Source organism: Neolamprologus brichardi, chromosome 3 (assembly GCF_056152115.1).
Source record: "Neolamprologus brichardi isolate AB-2024 chromosome 3, ASM5615211v1, whole genome shotgun sequence".
Lineage (NCBI taxonomy): Eukaryota > Metazoa > Chordata > Actinopteri > Cichliformes > Cichlidae > Neolamprologus > Neolamprologus brichardi.
The window spans coordinates 12,708,058-12,733,728 of NC_142106.1; the positions used below are offsets into that span (position 1 = coordinate 12,708,058).

The 25,671-nt window shown below is 40.5% G+C and overlaps 2 protein-coding genes across 2 annotated transcripts; one reads left to right on the forward strand and one right to left on the reverse strand.

The window, feature by feature from the left end:
• Positions 1 to 776: 776 nt before the first annotated feature.
• On the reverse strand, positions 777 to 15,588 carry LOC118455681 (NACHT, LRR and PYD domains-containing protein 3-like). The gene is made up of 13 exons (XM_087838688.1): positions 15,523 to 15,588; positions 13,587 to 13,724; positions 13,401 to 13,502; positions 12,905 to 13,018; positions 10,849 to 10,927; positions 10,482 to 10,686; positions 8,531 to 10,334; positions 5,532 to 5,705; positions 4,382 to 4,555; positions 3,939 to 4,112; positions 3,449 to 3,622; positions 1,801 to 1,847; positions 777 to 1,617 (listed from the first exon to the last, which is right to left on the reverse strand). The coding sequence occupies exons 2-13, from the start codon at positions 13,673 to 13,675 to the stop codon at positions 1,085 to 1,087; spliced, it is 3,669 nt and encodes a 1,222-aa protein (XP_087694814.1). The 5' UTR covers positions 13,676 to 13,724; positions 15,523 to 15,588; the 3' UTR covers positions 777 to 1,084.
• On the forward strand, positions 14,300 to 25,671 carry LOC148103529 (uncharacterized). The gene is made up of 9 exons (XM_087838128.1): positions 14,300 to 14,372; positions 18,154 to 18,240; positions 18,755 to 18,913; positions 19,000 to 19,191; positions 19,302 to 19,387; positions 22,970 to 23,066; positions 24,635 to 24,751; positions 25,406 to 25,504; positions 25,571 to 25,671. Exons 1-9 carry the CDS (start codon positions 14,300 to 14,302, stop codon positions 25,669 to 25,671), a joined length of 1,011 nt encoding a protein of 336 aa, XP_087694254.1.

Below are 25,671 nucleotides of genomic sequence, written 5' to 3' on the forward strand. Positions count from 1 at the left end.
TAATTTTACAAAAAAAACCTCAAAGGCCCACACCGAAAGTATTAAAACCAACATTTTCATGGATAAGGAAGCCTAACAAGGTAACCAAGAGATGAGAAACAAATTGGATGATAACTTATTGTTCTCAGTATATTTTATAGCTGATTTAATTCACGGGTCAAAACCGACCCGCTAACACGAGAGATGATAACAGAAAACTAACACAAGAGGAGGGTTAATTGTCTGTTGCTGTCCAACATCAACCATTGAGATTTGAAGTAAGCTTTAACTGAAGTTCATCATCATTCCACAGAGTGGCACTTCACTTGTTCCACATATTGTCATGTTACAGCCTTATTACAAAATGGATTCGTTTAATTGTTCACAGGCGAGTATGTAAAGCCTTTGCTGTGGCACTAAAAATTGAGCTCACATGCATCCTGTTTTGGTGCATCTATTTATCATCTCTCAGATCTTTCCCAACTTGATAAGAGTCCACTGAGACAACTGTATCTAGGAAAAAATCTCGGGAAGAGTAAAGAAAAATTTCTGCAGCCCTGAAGGACCCAGAGAGCACAGCGGTGGTCATCATCTGTGAATAGAAGAAGTCTGGAAGGATTCTTCCTAGAGCTGGCTGCCAAACCAATGTGAGCAATGGTAGAAGATGAGCTGAGTGTAGGAGACTAAGAATCCAATGGTCACTCTGACAGAGCTCTATGGAGAGAAAAGAGATTTCCAGAAGGACAACTATTTCTGAAGCTCTCCACCAACAAGGCCTGTATGGTAGAGTAGTCAGATGGAAGCCACACCTCAGTAAAAGACACATGATAGCCTGTCTACAGTTTGTCAAAAGGGAACTGAATGACTTGCAAAAGATGTCAAAAAACATTCACTGATTGGATGACCTCATTGTGACTCTTGGCCTCAATACCAAGAGTCACATCTGGTGGAAACCAGACACCACTCACCTGGCCAATACCATCTGTAAAGTGAAGCAGCATCATGCTTCCAACAAAGGAGTGGTTTTGGGACCGATCTGTGAATGTCCTTTTCTACTCAACAGTCAGAGTGTTTCTCCAACATGGGGGCTTTCTTTACACTCCACTCAGCACAGACACACTGACGAACCAGGAGATCTGAACCAAAACCCAGGATAGAGAGTTTCAGTGAATGTGGTGTTGAAGGTGTGGAGGTGGATCAGAGTGTCAGAGGAGACTCTGTAGAAGGACAGAGTGTCAGCAGGACAGTTCACATACACCGCTACTCTGTTAGAGACAGAGTAGGAGGAGGAGGAGATGGATCTTTCTGTCTTATTTTGCCTGACAGAACGAGGACGATCATCAGAGCAGATGAGACTCCAGGACTGATCATTCCATCCAAACAAACAGTCAGTACTGTCTCCTTTCCTTCTGATTTTTCTGGAACTCACCGATATCTCAACGTCTCCTGTCCACTCGACCTCCCAGTAACAGCGACCAGTCAGACCATCTCTACACAGCAGCTGTTCATAAACATCAAATCTGTCTGGATGATCAGGATATGATTGAACCTCCTCAGCATGTGTCACCTTCCTGTTGTTGTCAGACAGTTTGAGGTTTGTGTGTACTGTGTTTGTGTTGATTGTGAGTTGACAGGAATCTGATGGAGAGGACAAACACAATCCAGCTGCAGTTATTGATCCATCATCTGTTCATTGATTGACACTTTGATGATGACTCCTGACATAGGAGATGTGAATGAGTGATGTGACAGTTTGAAGATGGCTGAATGTGTGCCGCTTTGTTTTTATGAATCACATGAATCACATAAAAACACACTTACACTTCCTCAGACCTGGTCTCAACCATCGGACTCCAGCAGGCTCCACCCTGAAGGGAGGAGGGGGATCAGACCAGCACAGTCTCTTTCAGCATGAACACATGGACATTACACGGCTCTCATACACATACTGTTAGACACCGATGAACGAGCAGTTCAAGATTGTCACAAACACACTTCAATCCTTACATGATTATTTGGACTGATTCTGGATCTGTAAATGTATCTTAATTTTGTCACATTTTGTAGGATGTATATTAGTTAAGAACAGTGTTGGGGAGTAACGGAATACATGTACTGGCGTTACGTATTTAAAATACAAAATATGAGTAACTATATTCTGTTACAGTTACCATTTAAAAAGCTGGTATTCATTACTTTGTTGAAATAAATGGATCACATTGTGGTCTTTTCCTGTTTCATATGTTAGGCTATGCCCTCTCTATTTTTGGTAATTCCACACTGGTGGAAACCCAAACAAAACACACATTAAGAGGCTCTAATGTGTGTCTCAATCTCGCGGCCCATGTCACCTCTAATTGTGGCCCACATAATGATGTGAAGAAATAATTTTAAAAATTATTATTCAAAATTATTATTCAGGCAATAGGCAGAGTGTAACAGGCATAGCATGTATGAAGCATGTAAAAATAATAATAACCACTGCAGCCAAAAAGAGTGCCTGAGTTGTAAGTAAGCTATTAAGACTCGACTGTACACTGTGTTCGTGTTTTCCTCCGAAACAATAAGTTCTGATGGAGCAGCCTTTGTTTTAGCTGAATCACACTTGTTATTAATATCTTTCTCTCTTCCACAGCATGTCTTTATCCTGTTTTCTCTCACCCCAACTATGCTTGCTCATAGGGGTCATATGATTGTTGGGTTTTTGTATTTTGTATTATTGTAGGGTCTACCTTACAATATAAAGCACCTTGAGGCGACTGTTGTTGTGATTTGGTGCTACATAAATAAAACTGAATTGAATTGAATTGTTCCTACTTTGTGTTTCCTGATTTTGGAGTTTTGCCTTTTGGCCACTCAAGGCTTCTTTTCATCACTTACTCACCGAAATCCTCAGCATTTAATTCAGAGCATTTCACAATCAGGTTCCTGTGTATGTAGTCCATCTTCACCATCACTCTTTATCTTAATTAAATTTACAATAACACTTATCATGCTGTTATGCTGTTCTTGTTAGGTTCTACTAGAGTTAGATTTGTTAACATTTTACAAATGATTAATTTTTAAACTTTCGGTCAAGCTAGGTAAGCAACTCCCCCTGCTTCCAGTCTTTTTACAAAGCTAGACTGACCTCGTCAGAGGGATGCTTCTGTAGAGAGATTAATCTAATTTGAATCAGGTCGAACAGAAGAGGATTTTTCTTAAAAATGACTGAACTGGTAAGCATGCAGATATCTATGCAAATTGTGAATATGTGAAGAGCAAAAGACAGTTATTGCTGGTGAAAAACATCTCCTTGGAAACTCCCCTACATTAATATCTTAATCATTCAGATAGATTAGTGTTTCTTTTCCTGAAAATATTTCTTCAGTGTTATTATTCATGTCACATCCATTTGAAAACAAAAAAGAGTGAAGGACACAGGAAATGCTTCCAGCTCATCTGCCTCTATCAGACATTCTCTCCATACCTGAGAATGTCCAGTCTCCAGCGTGGATTCTTCCGTCCAGCCGACAATAGCTTCATTCCTGAGTTCCCTGGATGATTGTAGCCCAGGTCCAGCTCTCTCAGATAGGAGGGGTTGGAGCTCAGAGCTGTGGCCAGAGAAGTACAGCCTTCTTCTGTGATCAGGCAACCTGACAGACTTCATACACACAAAACAATCTATCTTTGAACACTTCATAGGAGGGAAGGATGTGAAAGATGAAGACAAAAACTAAAGGAACCATAATGCTCATACAATGTCCTGTCACGTGGCAGCTTGCAACAAAAAAATGTCACATCTGCTGGAGCACACTGCTGTTTTTGTTTGGCTTGGTAAAGCTTTACAGACAGTTCAGTGTCTAATAATCCAACCAAGGGAAAAGAAAACATCTGACAATTCTATAAGCATTAGTAATTTATTCAGTAATGCAATACACATTCTATATTATACTGAGTGGAAGCGATTTAATCCTGACCTGAGAGTTTCAAGTTTACAGTATGGACTTCTCACACCAGCAGACAGAATCTCCACTCCTGAGTCATGCAGGTTGTTATCACTCAGATCCAGCACTCTTAGACTGCAGGGCTGGGAGCTAAGAATTGAAGACAGACTTTCACAGCTTTTCTTTGTGAGGTTACAGCCAATCAGTCTAGAAATAAAGAGCAAAAGACCAAAAATGGGTTTAAAGAGATAGAGTACTAAGGAGTTGGGAATTTTATAATAATAATAAGGTTTCATATCTAGCTGGAATTGTTATTCCCTTATTTCAAACACATCAGAACTGTGGCAATTTAATGTGATTAATAAATAAAGACAAACACTAAAATACAAAGGACGAAACTGATCATTAGTAGCTATGATGTTTTTTTTTACTGTAAATAATTTCATTAATTAAAAATAAACAGTCCTTGATTTGACCTCAAAGTTTCCAGTGTACAATGTGGACTCTGTAGTCCAACAGAAAGAAGCTTCACTCCTGAATCCTGCAGGTTGTTGTTGTTTGCATCCAGCTCTCTCAAACTAGGCGACTGGGAGCTGAGGACTGTGGACAGAGCTTCACAGCTTGTCTCTGAGAGGTTACAGGCACTCAATCTGAAAAATGAATGCATAAACAAAAACACTGAAATTAAAGTGTATTGATGGTGCAATGACGACTTACTAGATTTGATAACAGTTACTATTATTTCAGGACAGGCTTGAATTATTACTGCTTTAGTTTAAACACAAAAATGTGTTAATTTAGTATAATTTAGAACATGTAAAAAATACTAAACTACACCAATGGGTGGCTGATGGTGACCATTATTTGCTGTGCTTTTTATAAAACTGCAACTTATATAATTTGATGAAAAATAAAACATTCTTCGATCTGACCTCAGAGTATGTAGCAAGTACAACAATGCAATTCAATTCATTTCAATTTTATTTATATAGCGCCAAATCACAACTGCAGTTGCCTCAAAGCGCGTTATATTGTACAGTAGATCGTACAATAATAGATACAGAGAAAAACCCAACAATCATATGACCCCATATGAGCAGCACTTTGGCGACAGTGGGAAGTAAAAACTCCCTTTTAACAGGAAGAAACCTCCGACAGAATCAGGCTCAGGGAGGGGCGGCAATCTGCTGTAACCGGTTGGGGTGAGAAGCTGCAGCTGACAGAAGCTTCACTCTTGAATCCTGGATGTTGTTTTAATCAGGTCCAGCACTCTCATCCCAGAGAATGGAGAGCTAAGAACTGAGGACAGATACGTATTCACAGCTTCTCTCTGAGAGGAAACAGCCACCCAGTCTTGAAAAATAAAGAAAACAAAGACACTACATGCAAAATGTACCAATAGTTCAGTGAAAAAATTAGTACATTTAGCCATACTCGTTTTCGTTTCAGAGGCAGCTAGAATTGCGATCATCTAATTTTACACATTATAAATTTGGCAATTTACTTGAAAGAGAAATAATACAAATTATTGAATTACAAAACCAAATAGATTAATTTGACCTTTTTTAGCTGAGTCCCAATTCTTTTATTATAATTTGATGAAAAACAACTATCCTTTAATCTGACCTCAGAGTTTCCAGTGTACAATGTGGACTCTGCAGTCCAACAGACAGAAGCTTCACCCCTGAATCCTGCAGGTTGTTGTTGCTTGCATCCAGCATGCTCAGATTAGACGACTGGGAGCTGAGAACTGAGGATAAAGGTTCACAGCTTCTCTCTGAGAGGAAACATTCACTGAGCCTGGAAAACAAACAAATAAAAAAATAACTTCAAACAATTCTAATGTCTAATCTAAATAAAAAAACAAAATCTATTATGTACAATTCATAGTTAATCTAAGTTGGAAACAAATAGAAAAAATGAAACCAATTTTACGCTCTCAATGGAAACCAGCAAGTAGCTGGTATATTTTGTGATGCTAGTTAAGTACCTGCTCGCACAGACACAATGTACTGCTGTTTACTTTCCTTAATCTAACATCTGATCTTGATCATTGTGCCAGATACATTTCAAAGTCATCATTTATTTAATATACTGGACTCACATGTAGAACCCAGATCATTTTCTGTCTGAGGGACTGTCAGAACTTCTAGGCTTAGAAATTCCCACATGATTTTTATGTATTTGATTTGTATAAATCATATCACCATTTCTGTCTAACTTAAATGTTCATTTTAGTACTACGTAATGAGGTTAATTTTCATTAAAATATTCTTCATCCAACAGGTTTTCTTGTATTTATTTCCATCCATCTCCCTATTACCTCTGACCAGCTTCCAGTCCCTGTTGAAGAAAAGCATCCCCAAAGCATCATGCTGCCACCACCATGTTTCACAGTGGGGATGATGTGCATTTAGGCCCAAAGTTCAACTTTGGTCTCGTCTGACCAGAGCACCTTCTTCTTCCACATTCATTTCAATTCAATTTCAATTCAATTTTATTTATATAGATCTTCCACGTGTTTGCTGTGTCCACTACATGTATATTGGCAAACTGCAAACAGGACCCTTCATGTCTTTCTGTGAACAATGGCTTTCCTCTTGCCATTTTTCCATATATGCCAGATTTGTACAGTACACGACTAACAGTTGTCCTGTGGACAGATTCAGACATCTGTCAAAGGTTAAGCCTTACCTGCCTTTCCAGGCATGACTTGGAAACTCTCATCCATGCTTTTATAACCTCACACTGTAACTCCCTTTTAATATGGACTGGCCAGGGCACTCTGTCATGCCTGAATTGGAGCAGAATGCTGCGGCATGGTTTTTAACTGGTAAAAGAAAATTTGAGCATATTATTCTGGTTCTGGCTTCCTTAGACTGGCTTCCAATTTAATTTAGGATCTATTTTAACATCATTTTACTAGTTTTTAAATCCTTAATTGGTCTGGAGCCTGTATATTTGTGCGATCTGCTGAAGCACTATGTCCCTCCTCGTTCACTCCTGTCAGCTGAGCAGCTGTTGCTCTCAGTTTCTAAATCGTGGCTGAATCTTAGAAGAGACCAAACATTCTCTATTGTGGCCTCAAAGCTTTGGAATGATCTTTCTCTTAGTATTAGGCAATCTACATCAGTGGTAGTTTTTTAAGCTGGTTAACCGACTAAGACCCAAACTCTTTCATGGCATGCATTTTTAATTTCTCTTTGCTATTTGGGCTGATTGGGACCTGATGAATGTAAAAACAAAGAATTATCTTTTTACCTGATTTTGCTCTATAAGGGCCTGATAGCCACATATAAGAACATTCATTTTAAATGTCGATAGAACAGTGGCTTGTGTTTGTTTGTCTGTGAATGATTTGGACCCCAAACAAGGATCAGGTGACTCTTTCGTTTCAGTTTATTTAACTTACACATATCTAACACACAATATTTCCAGTTCAGCACTGATGTTTTCCATGACTGATCCGTTTTCCACTGAAGCCACTATCCATATTCAACAGCCCAATTCCCAGCATCACTAAAAGCGGAAAGAAGTTCATTAGCCTGATTACCTCCACCTGGATATGGAAATATGTTCCTTCAGCTCCCTGTTGTGACTCTTAGCCTGTTCCTGTTTGAAATTACAGTATTTCGCTCCAATAGGACATGGTCTCCAGCCACCAGTTTTCTTGGTTCCTATACGATGAACAAAGCTGATGTTCTCCACAGTGTCCTTCAGAAGCTTCAGATGGGTCTTTATACAGTTTTTAACAGTTGTCCTATTGTGTGTGGATACATGAAAAAACAAGGTTTTCTCTCATACTATGGGCTGGATATCTATGACAGTCTCTTTTATTTTATTTTATTTTTTTCATTTTCTCCATTCATTTCTTCATTCTCGGTTAGAGAGCTCTTCATCATTGACACTTCTTCATAATTATCTCTTTGAAGCATCTGTAATGTAATCTTGGAGAGTGCTCACATTCTCCTCACCGACCTCCAGGGTGTAGGAGATGAATAAGCAGACATGGTCAATTATTTGCCAATTTTTTTGGTATACTTACGTAAAACTGAAGCTTAAAAAAATGTTTGTTTAATTCTGAGCTAAAATTCTGTTTTGTTTTCCGCTAACTCTCATGTGTCTGATGTCACCTACAGCATTTTCCTTTCCATCACTTCTGTCACTTACCTCACTTTTTCTTTGGATGTGTCCTTAAACAATTAATGGCTAAAAAAAACTCTTCAAAGAAGGAACCAGAATTCCTCCACAGTAATGTGAAAGCGCCATTGCCAGTTTTCAAGAGTGCTTCTTGGATTACTTTTTGCATATAGGGCCAACAAGGTCTAATATAATTTATTAAAAATAAAAGCTATCATAATTTTAAAAATGCATTTGTTTTTTATGCATTATGTATTTACTTGAGTTATATTTGTTTAATATTACAATTCGTTTAATGACGCAAAACATTTAAGTGTGAAAAATATACAAAAAAAGAACAAACCAGAAAAGAAAGAAATTTGTCTGCAGCTGTTGACAATAAGTCAATTCATTTTTTAAGGCTAAGGTTGCACATGATGATTTTTTTTTTCTTGTCAAGTAGAATTTAAGGAATCAAGGGGGGGAGGACAAAACACATGACTCACAGAGCTTTGTTGGAGGCTTTCACCACTGGCAGCAGCCTCAAAAGAGCCTTCTCGGAAGCAGAGTATTTCTTCAGGTCAAACACATCCAGATCTTTTTCTGATGACAGTAAAATGAAGACCAGGGCTGAGCAATGAGCAGGAGACAGTTTATCTGTGGAGAGACTTCCTGAACTCAGGGACTGTTGGATCTCCTCCACTAGAGAACGATCATTCAGTTCATTCAGACAGTGGAACAAATTGATGCTCTTCTCTGCACTCAGTTTCTCACTGAGCTTCTTCTTGATGTACAGGAGTGTTTTCTGATTGGTCCATGAGTTACTTCCTGTCTGTGTCAGCAGGCCCCGTAGGAGAGTCTGATTGGTCTGCAGTGAAAGACCCAGGAGGAAGCGGAGAAACAAGTCCAGGTGTCCATATGGGCTCTGTAAGGCCTTGTCCACAGCATTCCGGTAGAAAGATTTTAAATTTCTCTTTTTCCCAAAAAAATTTGACTTCTTGGAGGTTGTCTGTTCTTCTTCCAGCAGATTGAGTCCAGAGTTGATGAAGGTTAGATGGACATGAAGAGCAGCCAGAAACTCTTGAACACTCAGATGGATGAAGCAGAACACCTTGTCCTGGTACAGTCCTCCCTCCTCTTTAAAGATCTGTGTGAACACTCCTGAGTACATTGAGGCTGCTCTGATATCGATGCCACACTCTGTCAGGTTTGATTCATAGAAGATCAGGTTTCCTTTCTGCAGCTGATCAAAAGCCAGTTTCCCCAGAGACTCAATCATCTTCCTGTTCTCTGGACTCCAGTGTGGATCTGTCTCAGCTCCTTCATCATACTTGACCTTCTTCACTTTGGCCTGAACCACCAGAAAGTGGATGTACATCTCAGTCAGGGTCTTGGGCAGCTGTCCTTCCTCTCTGGTTTTCAGCACATCCTCCAGAACTGTAGCAGTGATCCAGCAGAAGACTGGGATGTGGCACATGATGTGGAGGCTTCGTGATGTCTTGATGTGGGAGACGATCCTGCTGGCCTCCTCCTCATCGCTAAATCTCTTCCTGAAGTACTCCTCCTTCTGTGGGTCAGTGAACCCTCTGACCTCTGTCAGGATGTCAACACACTGTGCAGGGATCTGACTGGCTGCTGCAGGTCGTGTGGTTATCCAGAGGTGAGCAGAAGGAAGTAGTTTCCCCCTGATGAGGTTTGTCAGCAGCACATCCACTGAGGTGGACTTCCTAGGGTCAGTTAGGATTGTAGTTTTGTGGAAGTCCAGAGGAAGTCGACACTCATCCAGACCATCAAAGATGAACACAACATGGAAGTCTTCCAAGCTGCAGATTCCTGCTTCTTTGGTTTCAGTAAAGAAGTGATGAACAAGTTCCACCAAGCTGAACTTTACCTCTTTCAGCACATTCAGCTCTCTGAAAGTGAATGGAAATATGAACTGGATGTCCTGGTTGGCTTTGTCTTCAGCCCAGTCCAGGGTGTATTTTTGTGTTAAGACTGTTTTTCCAATGCCAGCCACTCCCTTTGTCAGCACTGTTCTGATTGGTTTATCTCTTCCAGGTGAGGCTTTAAAGATGTCTTCTTGTCTGATTGTTGTTTCTGGTCTGTCTGGTTTCCTGGATGCTGTTTCAATCTGTCTGACCTCATGTTCATCATTGACCTCTGCAGTCCCTCCTTCTGTGATGTAGAGCTCTGTGTAGATCTGATTCAGAAGGGTTGGGTTTCCTGCTTTAGCAATCCCCTCAAACACACACTGGAACTTCTTCTTCAGAGTAGATTTGAGTTTACAATGACAAACTTCAGCAAGGCTTTCTGAATAAAGAAAAAATATCAGTTCATCTTTTACATAGTCCATATCAGAACTTGGTCTTTTTAAATACATGTTGGTTTATCTCTTGAAATTTTAGTTAATGTTAATGTTATAGACAGCTGCTTAAATCTTTAGAGAAATCCTTTTACTTCTCTGCAGATGGTCAGCCAGCTCCTCCTGCTTCATTCTCCTCAGGAAGTCCACTGTGATCTTCACAAATGCCTCTCTGCTGCTCCTCCTCTGTTCATCTTCCTCCCTCTGACTCTCTAAGCATTCTGGGTCATCTGGACTCAGAACCTTCTGGATCTTCTGCAGCTCGTTCCTCGCAAAAGTGATGATGTTGTCCTCCAGCATCTGCAACAGAATACTTTATGAATGACCCAATCGGACTGAAATCATGGAGCCACACATCAAATCTGTGTTGGACACACTGACAACCCACTGATCTACAAAGAGCAGCATGGAGATGACTGTGAACAGAATAGATGTAAAAGTAGTTGTTGTACATTTACAGACCTTAAATATGGAGTCCAGGTTTGTTTGATGCTGCTGGGCAGACTGACCACTGGGAACCTCTGAGCTCTCCTGGTCCACTCTGTGGAGGAGCCATGAAGATTTAATCCACAAAAAAAGCCTTCACCATATGTCAATGGAAAATTGTACTTAGTAGTCAGTATAATCTTTTAATGATATAAGTTTGAATATGGTAGAATACTGCATGTAACCATTTGTGTTTATTGAAAGGATGTCTCATCCTAGGAAGTCTGTAACATTCCAGGGTGTTCTGGCTTTCACCCCCACATCCTTGGAGCATGGGAAAAGGTCATACCTTGTTTTATTGTTTTACGGTAGGATTAACGTAGTTATATCTGTTTCCAGTCTAAGTGGTTTTGGTTTGATGAACTGCTGGACTTTCCAGACAAGCAGTTTTAGGGAAGTCTTTATGGGGTCACACTCTGACCCCCCCTCACACACACACACCACACACACACCAAACAAGCACCCACTGAAGTGTATAAATAAAGGACCAGGGCAAGTCCTCAGGGCGAGTCTCTGAGTCTCACTCTAGGCTGCCCTTGCTAGCAAGAAAATCTGTGTGTTTCTCCTCTCTGATTCTCTGCTGAAGAAGTGTTTTAGAATATATCTCTTAACACCATAAAAACAAACAAACAAACAAAACAAAAACCACACACATCTTGACATGAATTAGATCATCTGTTGGTTGTTGGAATTTGTGGGTGAAAGATGTGGGCATAGTCATTTCTGCAATGGGCCTTATTTGCATTTGTACTTGTATGAGTTTTCCTTTCAGATAATAAAATGATGAACAGAAAATCAAATATACAAATCTTATTCAAGTGTCCTACCATTCATATCATGATTAGTGACACTATGTTCTGTTTAGTCTTGAAAAAACTCCAAAATCTTTATTCCTTAAATGTCTTCAAGTTTGTTTTGAATAACACTGAATTTTAAATTCTTGTGTTTGGTTGTGATTACATTTTATGCTGTATCACCCTACATGTTGGAGAACTCACAACCAACCTAGAGCAGTCTGATAGAAATCTGAACATGATCTAGCATCTGAATTTCAACCAACTCTAGTTCAGTCTTTCTTCGTAAAGATTAGAAAAAATTGCCAGTGTCAGACCAATGCTTCTGAATGCCTTATCCACACCATCATTTCCTCCTGGTCATAAATTTGCAGCTGATTGTATATGAGCCTAAAGGATGCAGCAGTGTCACACTGAATAATGTGGAGCTGCAGTTGTAGCAGGAATAGGCCTCAAAATGACTACAGCTAACAACTCCAACTAGAAATCAAAATTCAAACCCAAAGACAATCACTAAAACTGAACCCTTCAAGTACCACAAACCCCATAGACTGCAAAAGCAGAGCTGCACAGTTAAAGACTCAAACAACAACACTGAGCATGAGCTATATTAGCTGCTGGCTAGCCTCATTTAGAGCTACAAGGGTCAACAACTGAACATGACTCTGATCTGAATGCACAACATTAAAACCCCCAAATGCTTTTAACTAAAGCTCACATACACAAAGCAGCTTTACAGAGGTTGTCATTACTACCACATGCTGCCTTTGACAGCTGGGCCATCTTACTCTAGAGCTTTCTCAGTTTCCTGCCCACCTTAAAAGTTTGTCTAACTTTAAGCTGTTTATCTGCAGCAGCCACCAGCTAACGTAACTCAGCAAGTCAAACAGCACAGCCTGTGTGGACAGATGGATGCTGGAAGTCTCCAAACATTTACAACAAAAAACTTCATATTTCTCTTTCTGTCAACAGTTCAGCGAGCAGAAAATGAACTGATCTTCAAAAGGCACAAAGTAAAAGAGGGAACTTTCTCTTTAGCTTTTTCTTTTTTTTATTACAGTTAAATTTTTATTGGATGGATTTTCAGAAAAGTGGCAAAAAGTGGACAATGACAAACCAAAGGCTTGTTTTTAAGAAACAGTTTAAACAGGATTGAGGGAATGACATGTTTGCACTGCAGTTTATAACAACATCAACATCAATCTGTTGTCAAAGAGTTAATGTTACTAACAACTCACCTCTCTGCAGCAGATTCCTGCTGGAGTTTAAAATTAATGGGTTCACTTTTACACTGGTCACTCCTTAAGGACACACAGCTGGGCCCAGGTTCAGTTTTGAGTTTCTGAAGGATCCTGATAATTGAAGCACAAATCTTTAATCAAGGACTCATCACATAACATAAAATGCTGACAGAATTTTAGACATTATAATAGTGACTTTAAGTTACATCTTTCTTGATGACTGTTTTTGTTGAAATCTATTAATGACATAATTCAACACAGTGTTCATACAGCTGGGTGGCGGCCCAGATTCAGGTCTACCACCCAGCGCCACCCAGAGGTAAACACAGTCATTTAAACTGTACAGGACTATTGATGGTACATGTTGGATATTTTTTTATAGAATAAAGGAATTCCTCACTCAGCGACCTTCTTTGAGATGCAGTTTAGAGGCCAGGAAACAACATAACGACACCAAACTGACACCAAGGAGTTCATTTCACTAATAGCTCACCTCTCTGCATCAGATGCCTGCTGGTCTTTAAAATTAATGAAATGATCATGAGACTGGTCACTCTTTAAAGACACGCAGCTGGGTGGAGGTCCAGGTTGGTTCCTGTGGATAATGATGGAGCAGTGATGTGAGTGCTGAGCTGTGACATGAAGAAAAGTCATGGACAGTTAGAGATGGTCATCTCACCTCTGAACTTCGGCCTGGCTCTCATGTTCCCCACACAGAGTGGTTTTAGAGGGAGGGACTCCCTCCTCTCTGTCCTCACACTGATCCATGCTGCTGAATTCACATCCACATCAGCTCACACATACTTTCTACCTTCACCTGCAGAGGAAACATACATCATTCATGTGCACATCAACTGTCAAGATCAGGTGACTCCACTGTGTAGTACTCATTTAATATGTTTGGAAACTCACCTTTGAATTTAGTGCAGGAAAAGGCATTGGGTGTAAAACTCATAGTTAAATTAAAGTGGTGGGCGCGCTCATTTTGGCAGAAGCCAATTGATTAAATTAATGAATTAAATGCAGTGTTTAGGCTGTCATTTCTAGGATCTACATAGATGTTAAAATCGCCTAGTATGATTATTCTGAACTCACAACTAAATCAGATTAAAAACTGAGTATGAGCTGGGTGGATGATACATAACAAAAAAAATAGTTTTTTTGAGTTTCACATTTAGGGTGAAAAAGGCAAAGATTCACGTTTTTCATATGCTGTACACACGTTCTTGTAAGTCACAGTGAATATAAAGTGAATATGTTGATCAGTGTAGTGTAGTGAGGGTGGGCTGGGAACGCCTAGCAGAGACCCCAGTCCACAACATCTTCAACACACACCTTCGGCAGAGCTTCAACAGCATTCCTAGGGAGACTGAGACACTGAGTCAATGGACCATGTTCAACACCTCTACTGCTGAAGCCGTGCCACTGAGCTGCGGCCAAAAGATGGTTGGTGCCTGTCATGGTGGTAACCCCTGAACCAAAATTGTAATGCAATTAGTCCATTTGGAGCGCAGAATGACTCAAAATCCCTGAAATGTCAACACATTTTGGCAGTTTGTCCAAAGGTTGTCCATTTTGTGCTCCAGATGGGTTAATTGCATTAAAAATGTTAATTGCATTAACCATGATGAAGTATTAATCCGTGTTAATGCATTAACTTTGACAGCCCTACAAATAATGTAACTAAATGCTTGAAATAAATATAGTCAAGAACACCCCATGCCCCCTTTAGGCTCAGTCCTGCTTACTGCAGGTATCACTGCTACATAAAGTACCACGAGATAGAACTTAATGCCATTGTGCTCAGTTGACGCCAAGTATTTGAGTCCAAATTTGCTGTATGTTGCATTTAAACAGAAATGAGCTGCTATCTTGAACAAGTCAGTGCTTCACTTCTGATCGAAAGAAGGGCGGGAAGGAGAGGAGGGAGATTTTCACAAAGAGAGGATATAAATAAGACAAAAAGGAGGATAGAAGCATTCCTGATCATATTTACTCCAGCTCATGTTTTAGAAACAACAAATACTCCAAACACTTTCAAAACAAAAGTGTCTCCAGCTGAAGCACAAAAAAATGTCAGTTTAATGAAAACAAATCACATGAATGAAGAGCTCAACTAACAACTTTTCCTTTATCTAAATGCAGCTTTTGGTTTTACAGTATGTACAAACAGAATTCTTTTTAACTGCAGCTTCTTAAAACTCTGCCCTAAAGAACATACACATCATTTACACTCTCACACTGACTCACACCTGAACAATGAGGCTGTGCGACATAGTTGTGTCACACCTGCCCTGCAGCTAAACTGATCGCATCGGTTTGACTGTAAATAATGGTGGTCATATGATTTAGAAGACAAACATCTTCCTCGTCAGTGCCCGTCAAATTCTCCATGTTATCAGATTTGTAAGCAGCAGCTGAAACTGTCACATGAATGAATGTTCATCAAACTGTTTGATTCCAGCCAATCAATAATCTATGATCATGTGCATTTGTATTCAAACACAAGAGTGATCTAAAGTTTGTCTTGATATAATAGCTGAACATCAGGTCCAAACATCACAGAGCAGAAAAAAACAGTCAAACTGTTAAATAAGGAACCAAAGCAAACTTACAGTTTCTTCAAACACACACAAACAACAAGCTCCACTCCACACCTGGACACTAACCACGGACACACAGGTGAGCTGTTCCCTGGAAGGAGGCGTAACATAACACCTGAACATTGTGAGAGTGCCACACCTTGATGTACGGATTTACAAATATGCCGTCTGACTGCTCAGGCTGAGTTTAAAACATGTTAAGCACGAAGGGGCTTTCTGAGCTTCCTGCTCGAAAGTCACATGTCCAAAATGAGTATTTCTCTGCAATTACAAACTTTGTGTAAACAATCTTGGTATCAAAATAAAGTTAACACTTGTGAGAGTTCATCAGAGGTGTAAATATTACAGCAGATATTATTGTGTCAAAGTTACTGAGGCTGGGACATTTGAGTTTCTCGATTTTTTTCTTCACACAATTTATTTTTGGTTTTGTTTATTTTATTTAAAACCACTTTGAAAATATGATTCGCTTCACATTTAAGTCCAGAAATCCAGGAATCAACATATGAACATTGTCTGTGCAAATATTGATGCTGCTGAAGTGAAACAGTGGAAATTGACATCACTTTTAATGAATAGATAGCCAGGCATTTTGCCATTTGGGACATTTTGGCACCATCTGTCAGTTGAAATTTCTTAGGTATTTAACAGCATAAATGATTTTACTTTATTTACATGCCTACAAATATTTGTTTCAGCTTCTATTGGCCAATTTGCAAGACTAACACATCTTTTTACTCATTTGTGCCAGTAGAATAAGGTTAACTGCTTTTGCAGCTGGTTTGGTGAATTTTTGTTGGAGTTTCAAGAAAATTGAAGTTTTCTAATCTGTGAGATCTCAGCTTTTAGAAAATGTATTGCTTCCTTGGTTGGCCATGGCTCTGTGTTAACGAAGCTCCTTGTGTTTGTTTACGGACATTTAATGGAATTACATAACTGCACTTATAACTGTTTGTTGTTTTTGCTGTGTAAACGAGGAGGTGGCTGGAGAGACAGAGTTTCATGATTCTCTGCCTATTGCTGCCCCCACGACCCGGACCCAGATAACCTGAAGAAGATGTATGTATGAATACTACTACTACTACTACTACTACTAATAATAATAATAATAATAATAATAATAATGATGATGATGATGATGATGATGTGCACTCACGTCATTTATATGCTCCTGCATTTAAACACTGATTTCAGCCACCAAGGTGTGAGTAAGTAAATCCAACACAATTCCCACCCTGAGATCAAGATGGTTGGATCGTTGCTTACTATGTCCACCCCCAGAAAAATGCACCCCAAGTCTTGTGATTTACTGTGCAGGCTTGTCCATACCTCTTCCTTTCTTGTTTGTCTGTTTTAGCCCTTAGGTACAGCAGGTTGAGCAGCAGGAGAGTGGAATTTTTAATAATAAATGAGTTCAATTTGGTTATGAAGAAATCTTAGAGGGTTTTAAACATGTTTAACTTTGTTTTAAAGCTTGTGAGTATCCGTGTGTGTTGCTGTCTGTGCTGCTGCTGGAGGCTGTTTCCTGTGTGAGAAACCTCTGAGTCAGCTCGGCAGTCTGTGGGTTCAGTGGTGCTGAAGCTCAGGGTGCTGCTTTATGTCCTTGGTGCTGAAAACTGAGCTTAAAAAAGACCTCCAGACAGACACGACTAATTGATTTTGTAAATTATTTCGATAAATAACCAAAAGGTGTGCCTGCAATAAGCTGGTGTTTTCCTGCTTGTCATTTATCCTTGAAAATGTTATTTTACTTTATTTGGGACTGAGAACATGAAGATGTTTTACTTGCACTGAAATGTGTGTTTTACACTTAAAGAAAAAGGAGAGTTCAACGTTTTCAACAGGTGTTCCTAATAAAGTGGTCAGTGAGTGTATAACACCATAACGAAATCAACAATATGATCACAAATTGTGGTGGTTGAGCAGGTGACAAATAGTTACATTTCCTCCATTTTAGATACAAAACAGATGCTGAGATTTGAAACTTTCAGTTGTGCAGACTCAGAGGACAGCCTGTTGTTGCACTTTAAAGTCGTAACGTAACGTAACGTAACGTAACGTAACGTAACGTAACGTAACGTAACGTAACGTAACGTAACGTAACGTAACGTAACGTAACGTAACAACGCGGTTTTTAAATGCCAGGTGACCCCACAGCTGTTACCCGTCATACTGTGGTCACTTCAGGTGAAAACGATCCCATTGCACCTCTGACTGCTGACAGAACACCTCCAGACATAAACAATATGAATCAATACACTGATTATAGTCTCATGAATTTAAGTCCGAAAATGTTTTGTTTTTTTGCATGTGGGCAATACTGACCATGCGCAATGGGCCACATATTTTAGAAACAATCGTTGTTGACTCTGTTATTGAGGTCTCATAGTGACTGTTTATGGTCCAGCTCCAGGGTCTAAAAGCCTTCCACCACAGGGAGTTTTCTTTTGGAGACAATTTTCGTCAGTAGGGTTGGAAAAAAAAAAAACATCTGTTTCCCTTGTTTTCAGTGACTCACACCTTTTCCCTCCATCCCACTCCCCAGGGAGTTACTGGCTGGTTGCGTTTCCAGCCCTACCAGCCAGTGACAACCAATCACTTTGTCTGACTGGCTGTTTTGTTTGTTTGTTTCTCTGTGTTGAGGTGGATCAGTGATCCTGCAGAGTCCTGTCCTCCCTGTGATGGAGGGAGATGACGTCACTCTGCTCTGTAAAACAAAGACCACTCCCTCCAACTGTCAATGGAAAATTGTACTTAGTAGTCAGTATAATCTTTTAATGATATAAGTTTGTATATGGTAGAATACTACATGTAACCATTTGCGTTTATTGAAAGGATGTCTCATCCTAGGAAGTCTGTAACATTCCAGGGTGTTCTGGCTTTCACCCCCACAACCTTGGAGCATGGGAAAGTTCGTACCTTGTTTTATTGTTTTACGGTAGGATTAACGTAGTATATCTGTTTCCAGTCTAAGTGGTTTTGGTTTGATGAACTGCTGGACTTTCCAGACCAGCAGTTTTAGGGAAGTCTTTATGGGGTCACACTCTGACCCCCCCTCACACACACACACACCACACACACACCACACAAGCACCCACTGAAGTGTATAAATAAAGGACCAGGGCAAGTCCTCAGGGCGAGTCTCTGAGTCTCACTCTAGGCTGCCCTTGCTAGCAAGAAAATCTGTGTGTTTCTCCTCTCTGATTCTCTGCTGAAGAAGTGTTTTAGAATATATCTCTTAACACCAACCTCCCAGCTGCTTTCTATAAAGATGGCTCCCTCATCAGGAAGCAGCCTACAGGTCACATGACCATCCAGCATGTTTCCAGGTCTGATGAAGGCCTCTACAAGTGTGACATCAGCGGTCATGGAGAGTCTCCATCCAGGTGGATCACTGTCACAGGTGACACACTCACCTGTCTGTGTTTCTGCAGCTTTCAACATTCACAATGTGACAACAACTTAATGACTGTGTTTGCTTTATTTTAGGGAAACACACCACCACACCTCCACCTACATCCACACCTCCACCTACATCCACGCCTCCATCTTCATCCACCTCTCCTCCATCACTGTCCTCCACTGCTCTCTCTGTGTTGTCATTTCTTAAATCGATTTGTGGGTTCTTACTGGTGTTACTGGTTCTGTTAGGGAGACCATGTGTTCACAGGAACGCTGAAGGTGAGACTCAGACTTTGTTTTACAAAGTCAATTATTTTGATGTAATATTCACTAATATGGCACAGTATGACACAATAAATTATTACGCTTTTCATTCTGGCTCATTTCAGCTGATGGAGGAGATGTTAGAAATGACATCACGTACAGTCTCAGAAAATCTCAAGTCATCAACAACAGCCAATCAGAGGAAGCAGAGGTAGTTTTTAATACACTGTGTGTTTAGGCTTCGTGTTAATATTTAGAGGAACTATAAAACTTGGTTAAATGAACTCTGTGAACTCACTGAGCTTAAACTAATGTGACACACAACTTAATGAATACAATAACTCGATATGTACAAAACATTTCATACAAGTTCAAACACTGGTGACCTTGACCTCAGTTGTTACAAGTAACGCGTTACTGCCCATATCTGTCAGGAGTATCGGAGCAGTTGAGACGCATTTTTTCTAAACACCGGGTCTCTGTGGCTTTTAAACCCCAAAACACGCTGCGCCAAAAATTGTTCCACCCCAAGTATCGGGTCCCCCGACACAAACAGAGTAACATAGTGTAGCTGTTAAGTGCCGGGATTTATACATCAGGAAAACCAAACAACCTCTGGCGAAGCGGATGGCACAACATAGAAGAGCTACTTCGTCAGGCCAGGACTCTGCAGTCTATTTACACCTACAGGCCAGTGGACACTCTTTCAATGATGAAGATGTACACATCCTGGACAGGGAGGAACGATGGTTTGAGGGCAGAGTCAAGGAGGCAATATACGTAATAAGGGAAAGGCCATCTCTGAATCGAGTAGGGGGCCTAAGGGTACATCTTTCTCCATCTTACAATACTGTGATTGCAGTGATTGCACCCAACTCTCTGTGAATGGTACTCATGGCCATTGATCAGTGGGTTTTGATCAATGGTCATGAGAATTTGCATAATTATGATTAAGGAACTGACCTCCCAGCCCATTGTTCCTTCAGTGGGCTGGTTTCAGTCATTGTGCAAATGTACTGTTTATAAGATTTGGGGAAACGTTCAGTCAGCTGAGACTGAAGAAGTCACTTGGATGAGTGACGAAATGTTTCTCCCACAAAACGCTACGTCCAGATGAACAGTATCAAGTATCAAGTATTAGAGATCTGTCTTACAAAGCACAGCCAGAGAGTTAGGACACACAGGGACCAGGACAACTGGCTGAAAAGCATGGTGCACAGAGTTAAACTGACATGACCGGGGAACAGAAAAGTTAACCTTGTCAACCAACTCTGCAGTGCTAAAAACCAAATTATTTTGCCAGTCTATGTATAGCAAACAAAATCTTGTTGCTCATAACCTTAGCAGGCACCAAATGTACAGTTTGAAACAATCCACTAGGAAAAACAGAAACAGTCTCAGAATAGACAGACTCTGGGCTTGTAATCTTTAATCTTTATAAAAGCTGGAGTCCTAACACAGGCAGCCTCAGTATCTACTGGCTGAGAGGTTGCACCATACACAGGTTAGGCAACTTCAACAATACTCTCCTGTGGTATAACCTGAAAGGCGTTAATAGAGTCTGAAAATTCTACAGTTCAAGGGAACAGGATGGCTAGCAGGCTAAGTACCAGGAACTACATAGTCCACATATGTGAAAACATGAAAGTCACTTCGAAGATCCGAAGTGATAATTTCGCTAGCTTGTTGGTCAGCCTCACACCCACCCCAAAATCACTGACATCTGTATAGTGCTCAAAAACATTTAGGTCAGAAAACACTGGGTTCAGCAACGAGATCCTGACCCACACTGTCTAGCGCAGAAAAGCAATGTTTCTGAATATTCCAATTTGACATGGAAACAAAACAGTCTGTAGAGGAATTGTCGCCGGAGGGAAGCATAGTAGCGAAATACAAACTGGCTCAGTGTTAACTGGCTCAAGCAAAATACTAGGTGTATACTCCGCTGGATCAGAGGCACAGAACTCACTCTGGGCTACATTAGGAGCGAAAACTGAGGAGTCGAGTGAAGTGAACATTTAGTGTGTGAATCAGTTAATTTTGGCAGAATGTAATCCACAGAGGAAAACACGGCTTTACTCATGATGGGTGTGTTATCATGATGTCCGGTGTCTGAATGCACCAACGCGGAACAGTCACTCTCTCATCAAGGACAAAGTCCATCCTACCTGACAAACCATCCTACCCGTTGTTTCTGCGCATACGCACAACACGAAATTAAGTGGCGAACCGTCCTACCTTTGTGAATATTAGCTAGAAAAATACTCTGATGTGTAACATTAAGTGCCAAACAATCCTACCTTTGTGGATGTGACCTACAAACATATTCTGATGGGCAAAGTTAAGTGGCAAACTGTCATACCTACTTAAATTTGAGCTGGAATTATTCTGTGACAGCAGAAATGTGCATAAACTTATGGTAGGACGTTTTGCCAAAGTAAGATGGTTTGTCAGAACGCCGGAAACCATCCTCTGTAGGCAAGTGGCTAAAACCTCCTGGTATTCGGGGTCTGGCAGTGCTACCCACCCTTGGCAAAGATTTTCCACCGTATAAACTAGGTCTGCTCAGCAGAGGGGTTGTGAGCTGCTGGGCTCATGTCTGGTCGCGTCGTTCTGTCATGTTACGGCTTTGTGAAGGCAGGAAAAAGGACCCAAACGCAAAACTCACAGAGCAGGACATGAACTCAAAAAAGCACATCTTTATTGCTGAAAGGGAAAGATGGTTCAAAGGTACAAAACTAAACTGAAAAAAAAATAGCTAAACTAACCTTAGGGGGAGGCACGCTATGAAACGCAGCCTAGAGGGACGACACGACATGGAACAGAGGAAGATTCTGACATAAATATACAGAAGATAATGAGGGACATGGGAACACACGGGGAGCACAGCTGAGGAAACTTACACATAACAAGACAGGGACGATGTGGATCTGAAAATACTGACCCAAGACGCGGACCTTGAACGTAACACAGGAAAAAACACAGAGGCAGACAGGAGGGGGAGAGAGAGCACGGCTAGAACCCAGACATAATGGGCTGGGGAAACATGGAATAAAGCTTAAGGGAAAACAACGCATGGGAACTCAGAACTATAAGAACACAGATACACAGAGGGAGGCACAGGAGCAAAGACACGAGGAAATCTAACCACCAAAAGCTAAATATAACAACCTATGGACTAGGACTAAACTCTAAACTAACAAGACGGACTCAAACAAAATGACAAAACACAAGAAACCGAAACCAGACTTATTTTACAGTACTAAAAAAAATCGTTTTTTATTTATTTTATTTGTTTAAAAAAGTAAGTGTACTTAGTGTGCAGCATGACCTCTGACTTCACAAATCTCCAGATGTTTCTGTGTCAGTCTGAGATGTAGAAATATCTGTGTGGGTGGAGCCAAATTTCACTTTTATTGGGATGCCTCATCAACGAGCTGCACTCAAACACAGGACTGAGACTGACAGTGATGACAGGACCAGAGCAGATGGACTTAAACAGAAAGCAACACAGAAACTCTTCATTTCTTCACCAGGCTCTTATTCTGAAACTTTAATAGAAACACAGCACATAAGGAAACACCACGTAGACAAAGCACCTGGCCACCTACACATTACACCTACAGGAGGTTTTACACTGATCTCTCTCTTTGCAGCTAAAACAGCTTCCACTACTTTTGAAATGTTGCTAAAGAATTTAATATTTTGTCTGTGTGAGTTTTTTGCCCATTCATCCAGAAGAGTATTTATAAGGTCAGATACTCATATTGGATACTTTCTGTCTTTATTCCAGTTCATCACAAGGTTTGATGGGACTGAGGTCAGGACTGCAGGAGAGCACACATCAATGAAAGCAGAGCTGTGCGGAACACTAGAGTCTATTGAAGATGGTCAGACAGACAGAGATGAAGATGACTTTATGGTTTTGTTACGCCCCAGTCTAGGGGTACAGGAACGCAACATAAGTTTGAAAAAATTGCCCCGCCGTGGTCCCCAAAACCATACACAGAGGGAAAACCAATTTCTTAGTGAATGGTGGTTTATTTTTCTACACTGCAAAAGTAAGCTCCGGGGTGAACAAAGGCCAAAATAACAAACAAAACAAGCTAAGTCAGGAGGAGGTGCTATCTAAAACCCTATGTGAAATCAACAATCAAACAAAAGGCAAGCGCAACACCTAACTCCCTAACTAAGATAAACAGGAGAAAACAGTGCAAAGGAAAACAACATGGCAGCTCACCCCTTCTGTTCCAGTGCTATTTACAATGAAAACTAATGTACACACTATATACAGAACTCAGAAAGTCGCAAAAGTCACAGGCACAAATGTCACAGGTTTTGGAGGCCAGGGTCAGGTCTGCTGCTGTCAGTGGCTGCCCCAGGACAACTGCTGGTGAGGGATTTTGAATGAGACCACATGACCAGGGGACCAATCAGCAGCCATCAGCTCATCCACTCAGGGACCTGCAAAAACTTAAAGACACAGACAAAGAAAACAGCCACCAAAACAGATTATGGCCAGGGCCATAACAGTTTCTTAAAACAAAAAGTCACCATGTAAACAGTTTGTGACATCTACAGCAGCTGCATGATGCTATCATGACAACCAGGAGCAAAAACTCTGAGAAATGTTTTCAGAGTATATTTGAGTCTATGAAATGAAGAACTGGGGAACAAAGAGGGGGTCCACCTCAATACTGGTAAGGTGTACCTAATAAAATGACTGCCTGTGTACACTACCATAGTTAAATCAAAAACTTGAACAAATATATGTGGTTATGTTTGTATATATCGTGGCATATCAGTGTCAGTGAAAACATGTGTGACTGGGCTCCTAATTTAAAGAGCTGAGCACTCCTGATACTGTGTGACGTCACTGAGCAGGATGGATGAGGTTACTGCCTGGATGTAACACCACCTGTGCGAACAAACCTGTAAAAGTATTTAACAAAAACATGTTGTGAAGTTTATATCTGTTAGTGTGACTTTTCCTCTGTATCAGATACAAAACAGCTTCTGCACAAAGTGCAGACATTGAGTCTATGTTACTGACATTTAAAGAGGCTGTTGTTGCACTTAGGTGCCAGTAGATGGCAGCACCACAGCACAGTTTAATCTTGGTACAGTCACACCGCAATAAGCTGCTGTTCACCTGAGACTCAATTATCCTGTTAAATCAGCTTCACATTTAAAAGCAGATTTCCGTCAAATGATCACGACCTTCCACTCAAGGAACTTTAAAGAGGCGTCTGTGATGTTTTGCTGTCAGTTATCTTAAGGAGATAATTTCAGCAGTATACTTATAAAAAAATCTAACATGTTGTACATAAACACAGTTTATTAGTTGAGTTTAATTTCACAAATCAATCAATAAATAATAATTACTCTGTATCCTGTTTTCTTCTACTGTTAGTACACATTTGCTCTTTGTTCTTTACCAACTCACATTTTCTATCAGATGTTCTTGTGAAACCAACAGAACCACAAGGGAAGAAAAAGAAGCAGAGACACCAGATCGCTGCTGCAGTGATAGCAGCAGGTTCCACACCTCCTGCTGGTTATCCGCATCAGAGAGGTGACTCTTGCTTCTTTTAAATCTCCAAAGAGCCACAAAACAAATTTATGAGTGTCACATACTCATAAATTAAACATAACATTCTTCAGGATCAGAGAAACGTCTCCATCCTTCATCTCCGGGTCCTTCAGCTTCACAAAGAAGTGATATTTTTGATATTTAACACACCTCAGTGACCTGAACTCACAGGAAAATTTAACATAAAGCACGTGGTCTCAGGTGATAAAACACCAGAAACATTTTTAGACAGTGAAACAAACAAGCTTCTTCTAATCTGCCCACAGTGGTGAAAAACAAAGATCAAAGATAAGTGAGGTAGGTAACTAAGCACACTAGTGATTCAACTTGTAGAACCGCTTATGATAGGAAGTACATTTTTTTCTGCATGACATCATCATCTCTGTGGAGGAATTTTGGGCCACTCTTTTTAACAATGTTACTTCATTGAAATGTTTACACACAGTTCGGCCACTACAGCGTCTCAGTCTGGTTGATTTTTCTGTTTTTCAGCATCTCTGCTGTAGATTTGCTCTGCCTGGAAACACAAAAACACTTTTTTCTGATGTTAAAGTGATATTTGACTCTTGTAAACAAAAGTCTGGTCCTTCAGATCAGGTAAACATTTGTGTTAAACATGAACAAATTTGTTCTCAGGCTCTGGAGAGGGTGTGGGGTGTTTTTGCCTTCGCCTCTCCCTCCAGGGCTTCCCTGCCTCTGAACCCGCCCTCAACGCATACCTGGGGCTCGTTTACGGTGATTCATCACAAGTAATACGATTTCCCAGAGTTTCTCCCTAACATCTTTTCCCTTTGTGTATAGGCCTGTCAGATTCCCTGCCCGTCTCTCCTGCTTCCTGGATTCCTGTGGATGTGTGTGAGCATTCTGGATCGGACTGCCTGAGTGAGTCACGGACTGAGTAA

Excerpts from the sequence above, each read along its gene's own strand:
- LOC118455681 (XM_087838688.1), bottom strand. The coding sequence starts at position 13,675 with ATGGATCAGTGTGAGGACAGAGAGGAGGGAGTCCCTCCCTCTAAAACC. Across the intron at positions 5,706-8,530 it reads AAAGCCTCCAACAAAGCTCT|GCTCAGTGAATGTTTCCTCT; the intron begins GTGAGTCATGTG and ends TTTGTTTTCCAG. Across the intron at positions 4,113-4,381 it reads TGTACACTGGAAACTTTGAG|ACTGATTGGCTGTAACCTCA; the intron begins GTCAAATCAAGG and ends CTTTATTTCTAG.
- LOC148103529 (XM_087838128.1), top strand. The coding sequence starts at position 14,300 with ATGTTCAACACCTCTACTGCTGAAGCCGTGCCACTGAGCTGCGGCCAA. Across the intron at positions 19,192-19,301 it reads TGTTCACAGGAACGCTGAAG|CTGATGGAGGAGATGTTAGA; the intron begins GTGAGACTCAGA and ends GGCTCATTTCAG. Across the intron at positions 24,752-25,405 it reads TGGTTATCCGCATCAGAGAG|GCTCTGGAGAGGGTGTGGGG; the intron begins GTGACTCTTGCT and ends ATTTGTTCTCAG.